Below are 13,521 nucleotides of genomic sequence, written 5' to 3'. Positions count from 1 at the left end.
TTAGAAACCCTGTTCTAAGGACTCAGGTGGAAGGTGTATTAAATCACCAAAACTCAGAAGCAAGGGATCTCAGAGACAAGGATATTCAGAAATTTCAAGACTATTCTGAGATAGTACAGCAGACTCAAGTTTAGTCTGTCTTCCACGTCTCAAGGAAAAGCAAAACTAGATATTACAATTGCCACTGAAGAAATGTGGGCATTGACGTAACTGTGCTCTTCTGCTTGTCCGAATGGCTGCTTGCTTTATGAAGAGCTACAAGGGGTCCCGGAGTTGAGGCAGAAGATTAATTGTTGATAACACCATCCGGAGTGAAGGAAATGTAGCTGGTCAGAAAAAAATACCTCACTTCCTACTAGGTTCAACCATTGAGGGGAAACCCTTTAATTCAAATTGTTAAATAAGTATCAGCAATCTTTAATTTACATTACAGGATAAGTATTCTAGAATTGTTAATTTAACTGAACATTTTTTCTGATGGCTCCTCCTTTCAGGCATTACTTTTTCCAGAGATATACCTCATCCCATAACTGGGTCATTTTGGAGATGGCTCATGACATTTGGTAAGGGACATACTGTCTAAACTGTTTATGAACATTTTAATAGATCCATTTTTTTTAACTGAAACTTAAGATTCAAAATGCTGGATTTCTTAGTTTCCTTGCATTCTACCTCAAATTTACAGCTTACTTTAATTCCCAGCCTATGTCAAAAACAAAACTCTTTCAGTACAGAGGAATAGCAAAGAACAGCTATATAGGGGAAAAAGTTATTCTCTTTAAGATGTGAACACACTAATAAAAAAACCTGTAATCTCCATTGATGAACTATTAATAATACATATTGAAACAAGTTCAAAATGTGCTTGTCACTGTACATATTTAATTAGATATGCATTAACATATGCAAATATGTATCTTTGAGTGTTTTTATATTGTAAAAAATCTGTTGTGTTATGTATGTTATTTCCTTAAGCCTTTAGTGGTATTCATGCTTATAAATATTTATCCAGTGTTCACATGTGTCACATTTACAGGCTTCAGACCAAATTTATCTTGTGAATGTAATAAAGTACTTAAAATAAGTAACTTGGAAGTGTTTACAACCTGAAGGACATCTTGTTGTACAGAACGGCTATGTCTACACTACAAGGTGTGTGTGTAAAAATGGACGTTTTTGCGCAAAACCCGGCAGAGTGTCCACACCTCAAGCACATTTTTGTGCATATAAATCGACAGAGGGCTTTTGCCAGTAAAATTATTCCTCTTCCCATGAGGAATAACTCCTATAACTCTTGCGCAAAAGGCAGGTATGGACGCTCCAGAGGGGTTTTTGAGCAAGAAACCCCTATCGGAAAAAGCACAGGAGCTCCGATGGCCATTCTGTGAATGGCCATCAGAGCTTTCTTGCGCAAGAGTGTCCATGCAGTGTGGATGCTCTTTTATGCAAAAGCACATAGTTTTTGTGATGTGCTTTGAGGTCTGGATGCGCTTTTGCGCAAGAAGTTTTTGTGCAAGAACTCTTCCGCAAAAGGCTTCTTGTACAAAAACCTTGCAGTGTAGACAAACCCAACGTGTTTTGACTAGCTAACCAAGGAAAAATAACAGAATAGCATAGCACTCACTTGAACATCTACAACAATAATGATGAAGTTCCTGAGGAAATAACTGTATATTCAAATACTTTATTTCTGAAATGGAAAAACAGATAATCTACTTTGAAAAATCAATGTAAGCTATAATCTGCAGGGCTCGACAAACAGTACAATCTACTCACTCGTGGCGAGAAGATTTCCGTTGCGTGCCCTGTTCATTCGCGGCGCGTGCATGCACATTGCGGCTCTTGCGCATGTGCTATATGGGGCTGGCGAGCAGTTTTCGCTGCCATTTGTCAAGCCCTGATAATCTGTATCAGTGATTCTCAAACTGTGGGTCAGGACCCCATTTAATGGGGTCACCACGGCTGGCTGAGAATTGCCAAAGCCAAAGCCCAACCCAGCCCCCGGGGCTGAACCCCAAGAGCTATAATCCTGAGCTGCAGAGCTAGCTTACAGGCCCCCCTGCCTGACGCTGAAGCCCTTAGGCTTTGTTCTCCTACCAAGAGGTGGGTTCAGGAGCCTTTTGGGGTTATGTTGTAATTTTTGTCATCAGAAGGGGGTTGTGGTGTTTGAGACCCCGATCTACACGGTAGTGAGTAATCAAGTTACAGAATTTAGAGGTGCATGCCTGGATCCACAGAAAAGTTTAAAATATCCCATCAGTTTTAACAAATATTTTTCATTCAGTTTGAAAGAGGTAACAAAAGAAGGAATAAGAACGAACAAGATAAGCACAAGCCTGGTAGGGACAGCCATGTTTATTAGTACCCTTAAAACAACACAAGAGGAAGAGAAAACTAAAGACACAAAAAAGCTCTGCTTTAGAATAAAGACAGACTACTGTTTTCTCCAACAGATTTATTTCAAAAGGACACAAGTCTCATGAAACTACAGCTTTTTTTTTTTTTAACAAATTGACTCCTACAAATTTCAATGCTTCTATTTTAAATAGTTAAAATATAAAACCTTATGCTGAAAGTGATACGAATATCAAATACTACGGTTTGTGCACGTGAAGTACTGAATACCTTTTTCCAGTTGCAGACACTCCAGTAGGTAGTATTGCTTTAGTATAATTAAGTTGAAATGTACCCCAACACTGAAAAGCCTAAAGGTCCTATAAACACTCACTGCAATGCTTAAGTAGGGTTTAAGTGATACAATGAGTCTCGTATGGACTTTTCTCCTCCATGGGAAGAGTACAAAGAACAAAAGTCTGCTATAAAAATTGTTGGCTATGGTTATTGGAGGAAAGTTCTGATTTTCAGACAGCTATTTTAAATACACCTTTAACACTTAGCTGTATTGTTACTAAACAAGAGATATGCAGATATTTAATCTAACATGTAACAATACACTACACAAAATTTAACGTGTACTTTTGTACATTTTTGAATAGGCAAAATACCATAGTCAATGGGATCCACAAAAATATGATGGGTATTTATTTTGTTGAACTGGAACAAGGCATTTTTAACACACTACACACTTTAAAAATGTACTTACAAGAATTTAAACACCTTTAAATATCTGTTTCAGAAATGTTACTAAAAGGAAGTTTGTGATCTCACCTAATGTGGTGGTTTTTTTTTTTTTCAAAATTACATAAAACTATCACTTTATTCACCCCAAACTAAAATCAGAGTATACCACATTGACAATGGAAAAGTAACTTTTTAGTAATTGAATTAACTAATTATTACTTCTTCAGTTTATTTAGATGTAGTATTTACAGAAGTATTTACCTTCACTATACAACTGTGAGAATGAGGCATTGAGGCTGGTGTCTTAATTGATGAACTAGCTTGTCCTTACTTCCTGCAAGACTTTTCCTTAAAAGCCTTATCTGTAACAACACTCTAATGGGGCAAGAAGAGAGTACTGGGACAAGATATTTAGTCCCATCAATTCCTCTTTTAAATAGACAATACATTATTAATCGGATATCTACTTTAGCCTCAAATTTAAAGGAAATATAATTTACTAAAATATTTATTTTGTGCTATTAATCAGATCTATATTAGAAATTAAGTGGCCTTCATAATAATGTTTTGTCCATTCAATAGGTGTGGATGATAAGTAGTTGAGGCAAAGTCTATCCCAAGTTGGTAAATTCTATGTATTTCAGAGATGTATGTCAGTTCCTGTTATTTTATTTTCTGTGTAATTTCATAAACAGACTTTGTCAAGATGGCAAGCCCTAAATACTAAAATTTGAGGGCAGGGCACATCATACTGTCTCTTGCTCTCTATCACTTATTCCTTCCTTGTGAGATTACAGGACATTAAATATGCATTAATCCAGCTATGTCTACTTTAGTTTAATATATTTATGTTCTTCGGTATCTTTCTTGGATCGTCCAGACAGAAGTACTGGACAATCCAGTAAGTACCCATCTCACATCCACATCCACAGATGGATTTTTCAAGCACTTCAGACTACTAGCTAGTTGCCCAGACCTGCTTCTGGCTTTTATATTTGTGCTTCACCTCCTGTTTTGCACAGCAGATCAGTTTTCAAGATCAAGGTAACAGTGTTTTAAAAATAAACACCTTATTTTAGGGATAGGTAAAATATTTTGTGTATCAATATATCATTCAACCCTGGCAGTCTCCCTCAATTTAAACAGTCCATGTTCATAACTGGATATGGGAAGGGATTGTCTTCCTTCTCTGCGCTTTCAAAAATTCTTTAAAATTAAGCATTTATTTTATTCATGTATCTGGAAAATGAATACAAAGATGCATTTTTCCCCACATATAAAGAGACCTAAATCATCCAATCTGATACTAGAGTTCAGGAACATAACATTTATCAACTTGTAAAAAGAGACATTGAAAAAAAAAACCTGAAGCAGTTTGAAATACAAAACATTATGCAGTTACTTAAGCCACATCCAAAATATTGTCAGGAAGAATTACAAATATAAAAAAGCATGTAAGAAGACATCATGTCACAGTGCTGTGTTTTGAAGTCTGTACCTTCATATTTAAGAAGCACCTTTTGAAAAAAAGCAATTCAGGCACCAGAAATATCTTTAAAAAACTTAAGTTACAATCAGGCATAAAAGTTCATTGGAAAGGCACAGATGAAAGATAAAAGTACTTTAATTCTAACAGTATCAGATTACAATCTAAAAAAGTCCCCAAATGTGGCAAATTGTGTACACATCTAATATCTACTTCATTGTCTAAATTCAGATTGAAAAGGGTTTATACTCTACATAATAATTCAGATAAAAAAATTGTGTACATACCTACAACTAAGACAAACATCCAAGAGCAAGCTGAATAATCTCACAAACCTAGTCAGCTATAGAGAAGACAATATAGCTTAAAGTTTCCCTAACCTATTGAGAAAGACTTGTCTCGCACCATCATCATACAAATATACATTGTATCTTTCACACAGGCAGTTCAGACATTTACCTTATAATATGATCAATGTTGCACTCTAACTTCCTTTTCTGTTTGAAACAATACTTGGCAGTTTAATAACTACTACTGACATTTAAAATTTACAACATTCTTTGTTCTGAAAAAAATCACTTTCGCAAAGACGCAAGCTGATGCAAAACTCAAAAACACTATCCATAACAATCCAATACTTATAAGATATCAATAGTACTTTTAATAAGTCAAACTGGTACAGAAACCACTCAAGCATTTTTTTTTAAAGTTTGTAAATTTTGAAAGATTGTTTTTTTAAAAAATTCAACAAAATCAATTTTAGTTCTATCTACATTTCTGGATAATGACAATACATGAAGAGAAATTATTTAAGATTGGTTTGCATTTCAAGGGGATATTAAGAACTAAGTTTTTATCCCTTCTGCAAATTTTTTATACAAAAAATATTACACACAATGTTCTAGAACAGCAGACTAATGCTGTACTGTGTAAATATACACTTGGATCAAGATCTTCAAAAATAAGTTTCCAAAGTAAGCGGCCAGATTTTATCAAGGGGTCAGCACTCAACATTTCCCATTAAATCTGGGTGGAGAGCTTTTGGGTGCTTACCTCCTTGGAATCAAATTATGGATTTGGAAATCTAAAGCAAGGTTCTGAAAATCTAAAAGCATGACAGATCAATATCTATCACACAAAGGTTCATTCACAAAGAACTATGAAAACAGTTCATCTGAGGTTTCGGAAGACTAGGTTCTATAAACAAGCTGGTTTAAACTTGATCATGCCTCTTTAATACCAGTAAACAGTTTGGGGTTCCTTGGCATGAATATAATAAAATGCTCTTCTCTTACACTATGTCTAGACTGCATTCCTCTCTCGATAGAAAATTCAAATGAAGCATGGATTTACAAATCTTGCACTTCATTTGCATAATCACATCCAAGTGCTTTAAAAAAAAGTTTTTCAGAAACACTCCTTCACCTGCCCCCACCACCACAAAACCCCACAGTCTAGACGTGGTTCTTTTGGGGGGGGGGGGAGAAGAGGAGGAAAAAAAACCCACACCCCCTTTTTTGGAAAGGACCCGTACTCCTGAAAGAGATGTACAGGTTCTTTTCAAAAAAGGGTTTTTTCTCGAAAGAAATCCATCTAGACTGCGGAGTTGTTGTTTTTTTTAAAAAAAGCGCTTAGACATGATTATGCAAATGAAACATGAGATTTGTAAACCTGTGCTTTATTTTAATTTTCTATCTGCTTCATTTGCGTTCCTTTTTCCAGAGAGGAATGCAGTCTAGACAAGCCCTTACAGTTGGAGTATCAAAAAGTTTGCAAGTTCCCCTGTAGCATTTCTGCTTGTTAATTAATAAACTTGATTTTCAGATTAAATGTGACTGGATTCCATTAACTGAAACTGGTAGCCAATGTAATGAGTTCTCAGCAATTCAGAAGATGCTCCAAAAGCACATTACGAAAGTTAAAGATTTCCACAGACTTTCAGTAAAATATATAGATTATTCAAGTACTTCAGACATCTTGGCCATTATCACAGAATGGGCCAAAGGACTCAAAAGATTTAAGTCATTCCAAATTTGGAGGGTGGAATCACTGGAATTCTAACTTCATGAAATACAGCCAAAATGTCTTTTCATGCCTAAAAATAGTGTTATTTTATATTCAGAATGCCACATCTAGCTGATATAGTTTCTTCAGCAACCTATCTAAAATCCAAATACCACCACTGTTTCATGTCTTATTAGGAACGTAAATGAATTTGCTGAAGCATTTAATTAACATACTCTAATAATTCAAAATTAATTATTAAAAGTGATGGCTGTTCAAACTTACTCTTTCATTTTCTTCAATGGCAATTTTGTGCACTTTTTAAATGTAAGTTGGAAAAAGGTCCCCTCCCCCCCACAATTCTTTGTGAAGAATTTTAAAGAAATATAAATTAACACCGTTCTATACTATGGACCCATCCTTGCTTTGTGCTGGAATCATCACAGGGACCGCTCCCATTCTACTTAGATTAGGCGCAGCTACCTTTGATGGTGGAAAGTTTGGATTTTGACCAGAAGGATGTTCAAAGTCTTCACTTGGTACTTGATTATATGGAGTCTTGGTATATCCTTCCATATTGGAGGGAGACATTGAACCCAGAGAAGAATGATTGCTGCCTATGTAGCTGCGGGCTGTTGAAGTTCGACTCTTTGGAGGAGGAACATCCTCTCTGAAAACAGTTAAAAATAAAAATTGTTTATACCAAGAAATTATTGGTGTCTTGAGGGATTTGTAAAATTTCTGGAGGAGGGGTTATTCCAAAAATAAAAGTAGCAAAAACAGTGATACTGTTCATTACTCTTAAAAAAAAGTATGTTTCAAAATATTTATCAATTTCAGAATCTATTTTTAAACTGAACAACACATTTTGAAACGTATCAGAAAATAGGATATATGGGCATATTAATAGGCATATTAATAGATATTCATTAAGACTAGAAAATTATAGGGTAAGTTGTCATACTGACTTAATATATTGGCTTAGATCAAAACAGAATTCTAATCAGCCAGAATGCATATATTACCTATGAAAAAAATTAAAAAGTTATTTTCCAGTTTCAGATATTACTGCTCAAAGGATAAAGACAATGGGTCATTACCTAATATCATGATGCACTTCTTTTTCGTATTTTTTCTCTCTACGTTTCTTACAGCAACAGAAGATGAGAAAAGCCAGTAAAAAGAGACCCAGAAGAGTTCCAATAACTGCCCCAGCAATTGTGCCAGCTGTATTCATAGCTAGAATAGATTAACAGAGATTTCAGTTAAAGGCTAGTATTATAGTACAGATTAGACCTTCCTGGTCCGGCACCCGTGGGATTTGACTGGTCCCCAGATGAGGGAATTTTCTGGACCAGAGGAGGTCATTTCAGGCCCTATGCTGCCGGCCCCCCTCCTGGTACCCCACACCCGAAGGCTTCTTGGCTCCCCCCGTAGCTCAGATGAGCCATGCAGAAGCTCCCAGCCCCTCCCCTGCCCAGTAGAGACGTGCACCAGCTCGCAGGCTCCCTTCCCCCTGCAGCCCAATTGGACACACTGATTCTGGAACATCCATGGTCTTGCCAGACCACGGATATTGCAGGACTAGAGAATCCTGGATTTTAGAGGTGGAACCTGTATTTATATAAACTAGAGAATTCTCCTTTCACACCTTAAAATAAAAACCAATGTTCCCTATACTAAGAAATATTACTGAACTGATACATGAGTACTTATACACGTTTAAATTTAAAAAAATCATTCATGCTGATCAAAAGGCCGACTCATTTGTTGGAGCTGAAAGAATGCTCCATATTCAAAAATATAACAAAATTAAAAGTGGATTAAAACATTTTATTTAACTCATTCACCAACACTAAGATTTTGTGGCAATTACTATACAGCAAGTACTTACGAGGAGTGATATTTAGCACAACAAAACACTCATCAGTGCCAACTCTGTTTGTAGCCACACAAGTATATGTACCAGAATATTCCTGAGAGGCATTTTTCAGAGAGAGTTCACCTGTATCTTTATCTATTAATATTAAAGAAACTTTGGTTAACATTTTCCAGAAATGGTTAATCCATTACAACACATTTTATTTAAAAATTTAAATACTGATGTCTGTCTTGACATTAGTTTGAAAAAATGAGACACCCATCAAACTGCAAAGAACTCTCATACACAATACTATTATTCTTAATAAATGGAAATGTATTCCATAGCATTTAATTTCAGCATTAACTCTTGGTACTCCATACCAATCACAGTAAAACTCCAATGCTCCGGCACTCCTGATGGCCCGGCACCATCGGGAACCGGGAAGGGCTCGGGGCAGCCGGACAATTGGAGCTGCTCTGCACCTGGCTTCCCCGATTCAGCTGCTGCTGAAACTGACCAGCAACTAAATCGGGGAAGCCGGAGGCAGAGCAGCTGGGGTGCTGCCAGGTTGGTCCCGTAGTAATGCCCCTCGGGGCTGCAGGACCAAACCGGCAGCACCCCAGCTGCTCTGCCGCAGGCGTCCCCGATTCAGCTGCTGCTGAAACTGACCAGCAGCGGCTGAATTGGGGACGCCTGTGGCAGAGCCGGACTATCGGAAGGGGAGGCTATAAAGGGTCTGGGGTGGAATCCCCCACCCCCACCCCACCCACTTTATACCCCCCCCCCTTCTGATAGTCCAGCACATTTGATAATCTGGTACCCCCTGGGTCCTAAAGGTGCCGGATTATCGGAAGTTTATTGTATATGCTGAGAATATTTCCTTGCCAAGAGTGCAAGGGATGCATTTAATACAGGCAATCAGCAACATACTGGCTCTTAAAACAATAAGACTAGGCATAAGAAAAGCTTAGCATTTCGAATTGAAATAAACACATGGAAGTCTATTATCTATCTTAAATTGATTAAAATGGTAAAGGGTAAACATTACTCAATAATGATGTTGCCGGAAGTTCCTTTGTGCCAGTTGATTTCCTCCAGCTGTAGGACAAGAGTGGGGAGCCTTCTTGAGATACACATTTCAGGGTAAGGTCTCTTCCAGTTTCCTGTACTCCTTCAATGTAGCATTTAGTCCTTGCTGGCTTTACTAATAAATAAAGAATTATTTAAATTAAAAGTCAATTATTGCATCCATTAATTCTTAGCAAGTAAATAATTTTTTACTGCACATATCTTGGCATCAGACTATGTTTCCTAACTTATGTTTCATACAAAGGACAAGCCAATTTTAAACCACTTTCAAGAAATGTTATTTCTTCATTTTTGTACTCCTCTTCCCCATTCCACTGGGGGAAGAGAGGATCTATCCTCTCATTTTTTAGCACTAAATAATAGGGCTCTCAATCAGAGTTAACGACTGCAATTAAATGAAAGCAAACTTTGTGTGTTAAAAAAAATGAAACACCATTATTGCATATCTGTGGGTGGGGCACAAGGCATCAATGAAGGGCTGGAGCCCAGAGCAGGACTAAAACCCAGAGTCCCAAGCCCTGGCCTTATATTTGAAAACACAGAAAACTCAAAAATATAAATAAATACTATTCTAATACTGTTTAACATCATGATAAATGTTATTAATCTTGTGATTAATCTTTTTAAATTGATAGCCCTACTATTTATCAATTTGTCCACTTAAATTAATAATTTAATACTGACTTGCATCTTACACAAGTACCTCTCATTTTAAGTGTCGATATAATATGGCATATAACAATTTGGCTTTAAAAAAAAGCAAATTATCTTACCAAGTACAATCAACTGTATTTTTTGGCTTTGTACTCCAGGAGCTTTCTTTACTCTGCACTGGTATGTGCCAGTGTCTGTTGACTTTAGATTCAGGATATTTATAGCGCCATCACCAGTTTGGGGATCAGGAACACTGAACTGTACCCGTCCATTCATAGCTTCATAATAATGATTATAAATCCTGTCTGCAGAGTACATAACAATCTAAAGAAAAGGGGGAAAACAGGTATTTTTTCAAACAAATCTGGATAGCAGCTTGAATACAGGAAGTCCCCGAGTTACGCGGATCCGATTTACGTCGGATCCGCAGTTACGAACGGGGATTTTCTCGCCCCGGAGGACTGGAGCGGCGGGACACCTGGTCCCGCCGCCCGCCTCCTCCGGGGCGAGAAAAGCTGCTCCCTGTCTCCCTGGTCTGCTGGGGGAGCCAGCAGACCAGGGAGACGGGGAGCAAAGCAGCGGAGGATCCGGGCCGGACCCACGGCGCTTCCAGCTGATCTGGAAGCACCGCGGGTCCAGCCCCGGGGCCTCCGCCGCTTTGCTCAGCGTCTCCCTGGTCTGCTGGGGGGGGGGGGGGGATGCAGCTAGTGCCCCCCCCCAGCAGACCAGGGAGACGTGGAGCAAAGCCCGGGGCCTGTGGTAGAGCAGGTGGGGTGCTGCCGGTTGGTCCCGCAGCACAGCTCCTTCGCACTCCTGGACCAACCTGGCAGCACCCCAGCTGCTCTGCCCCAGGAGTCCTGAGTCAGCCGCTGCTGATCAGTTTCAGCAGCGGCTGAATCAGGACACCTGGGGCAGAGCAGCTGGGGTGCTGCTGAGTTGGTCCAGTAGCGCCGAGGAGCGGCCGCGCTACTGGACCAACCCAGCAGCACCCGAGCTGCTCTGCCCCAGGCGTCCCCAAGTCAGCCGCTGCTGAAACTGACCAGCGGCTGACTACAGGAAGCCCGAGGCAGAGTTGCTCTGCCCCGGGCTTCCTGGAATCAGCTGCTGATCAGTTTCAGCAGCAGCTGACTTGGGGACGCCTGGGGTTCTTAAGTTGAATCTGTATGTAAGTCGGAACCAGTGTCCAGATTCAGCCGCTGTTGAAACTGATCAGTTTCAGCAGCGGCTGAATCTGGATGCCAGTTCCGACTTACATACAGATTCAATTTAAGAACAAACCTACAGTCCCTATCTTGTACGTAACTCGGGGACTGCCTGTATTTCAAATGAATCATAGTTCTATTTCTTTGGAAGACATTTGATCATGTGTAAAAATAATCCCAACCAGGAAAACTCTATTAATAGCTGTTTAAAATAAGTTGACTTGTTTAGTTCAACTCAACATTGTCTTCAACAGTAATTGAAAAAGTGAAAAAAAAATTATCCTGAAGTTATTTTCTCTTTACAACCTATTAACTCAGCAGTGAGCAATCACTTGTTCTTCCACATCTTAATTATGTTTATCATCTCTGGCATTTATTGTTTACTACAGGTTGGATTTTCCAGTCTGGCCCTCTCAGGACCTGACCAGTGCTAAACCAGAGAATTTGCCCAACCACAGGAGGTCAATATTGTCTAGCAGAATTACCAACACTTCCACTGCTTACTGGGCTCCTACAAGATATTTAGGGGTAAATAAGAGCTAAACAACAGCGCAGAGCACTGAGCCAAGACTGGTGGCTGTAAAACAAACTTTATGAGACCACAGGAAACTTGGCCACATCCATGATATGTGGATATCCAGCTAACTAAAAACATGGACCTTTGCTCTAACCCAGTATGATCATTCTTATGCTGGATCATGGATGTTGCTGGACCAGAGAGTTTCTACCTGTAGTCTTGTGCATAGTGCTTCACAGACACACAAGATTACAAGTTTCCTGACCTAAAAGAGATAAAATTCAGAGAACAAGAGGTGCTCATAGGCAGAAAACTTCAACATGCAGTTAGAATTAAAAAAGTTCTCTACTCACTGTTTGTTCCTTCTTTTGATTATCTGTTGGTATTAAGACCCATTCAATATCTAGTGGGCCTTGATCTTCTGGTGCAAGTGTGAACGTACAGGGCAATGTAACTTTCTCTCCTTGAGCTTTTTCAATCGGAGGCTGGTTAGCTGAAGTTATTTCTAGGCCTTTTGTTAAACCTAGAAAAAAAGTGGTGGTATAAACAAGGGCTAAAACCTTACTAACTCAGCAAACAGTAACTCAGATCTATGGATAAATATTTGGCTTTTATGATAAACTTTTGATTAGACCTTGGCCAATATTTTTGAAAGTTTGTTGGCCAGTGCTGAGTATCTGACAGCGCCCTTTTATTGTAGTGGGAATTTCTTGGAGCCCAGCAATCTTTGAAAGTCAGCATGCCTACACACATGCGTAACTGGAGGCACTCACTTTTGAAAATCTTAGCCATAATATATGGTTAAGTGTACAAAACTGGAATTGTCTACCATCAAAATTTTTAGAAGATCCTACTTAAATCATCAATTCCTGTGCAATACCATGTTACTGAACAATGCAGCAAACTGAATATAATGTTAATCAGTAAACCTGGGAGTCCTATATAAATATTCACATGAATCAGGAAAAGTTACACCCTTCCTCGTTTTCCATCTCCAACATACACACACCCTGGCTTGATGCAACAGAAGTCCTACACTACAGGAAGCATACATACCATAACTAAAACTTTGACAATGATTTGTTCATGTCAACAGTTAAATTACTTGTCCTTGAGGCATACAGATCATTCTGCTTTAAAGGAATAGGTGGGTTAATCTTTTCTCAAATTCCTACTGAGATTTTAGATTTAATTTTGTGGCAGCCTTTTCTCCTGGAAAAATCAGCATAATCCTCATTTGCATGGTACGCTCAAAGAACAATATGTTTCTAAGCGACAGATTCTGTTCAATCCAATACTTCAGAGATAAACTATACAATGACCAAATAGGATTTACTTCAAAAAGGATTTATGCAAGAGTCTGGAAGCTATTTTAAATCCACAATACATGTTCATATGTTTTACAGAAAAAAAAATCATCACACTGTTTCAGAATCAGGAAATATTGAAAGAGGAACATTTCTCTATATAAACTACAAGTTGAACTAGAAAGATATTTGACATTTTTTAATCTATTGTTGGATGTGAACATCTTGCTGAAAGTCAATATTTATGACAGATTAGTAGGTTAAATGGTTTAAAATAATTTATTGGAAGTGGTAAAACTAAAATTCTGAAGTTAAAT

The 13,521-nt window shown here is 38.3% G+C and overlaps 1 protein-coding gene across 2 annotated transcripts in view; it reads right to left on the bottom strand.

The window, feature by feature from the left end:
- The window catches only part of CXADR (CXADR cell adhesion molecule), a 58,934-nt gene that overhangs the window by 15,720 nt on the left and 29,693 nt on the right, over nucleotides 1-13,521 (bottom strand). The window contains exons 2-7 of one of the 2 annotated variants that reach the window (XM_075909991.2): nucleotides 12,251-12,420; nucleotides 10,298-10,502; nucleotides 9,484-9,639; nucleotides 8,466-8,588; nucleotides 7,672-7,810; nucleotides 7,055-7,241 (exon numbers count right to left, since the gene is read on the bottom strand). In XM_075909991.2, the coding sequence (XP_075766106.2) occupies nucleotides 7,055-7,241; nucleotides 7,672-7,810; nucleotides 8,466-8,588; nucleotides 9,484-9,639; nucleotides 10,298-10,502; nucleotides 12,251-12,420 (980 nt within the window). Of the gene's footprint in view, nucleotides 1-2,440; nucleotides 7,242-7,671; nucleotides 7,811-8,465; nucleotides 8,589-9,483; nucleotides 9,640-10,297; nucleotides 10,503-12,250; nucleotides 12,421-13,521 lie in introns of those variants that run through there. The other variant, XM_075909984.2, reaches the window with a different exon arrangement.

Source organism: Pelodiscus sinensis, chromosome 1 (genome assembly GCF_052426305.1).
Source record: "Pelodiscus sinensis isolate ZL-2025 chromosome 1, ASM5242630v1, whole genome shotgun sequence".
Lineage (NCBI taxonomy): Eukaryota > Metazoa > Chordata > Testudines > Trionychidae > Pelodiscus > Pelodiscus sinensis.
This window is presented reverse-complemented; position numbering and strand designations above follow the sequence as displayed.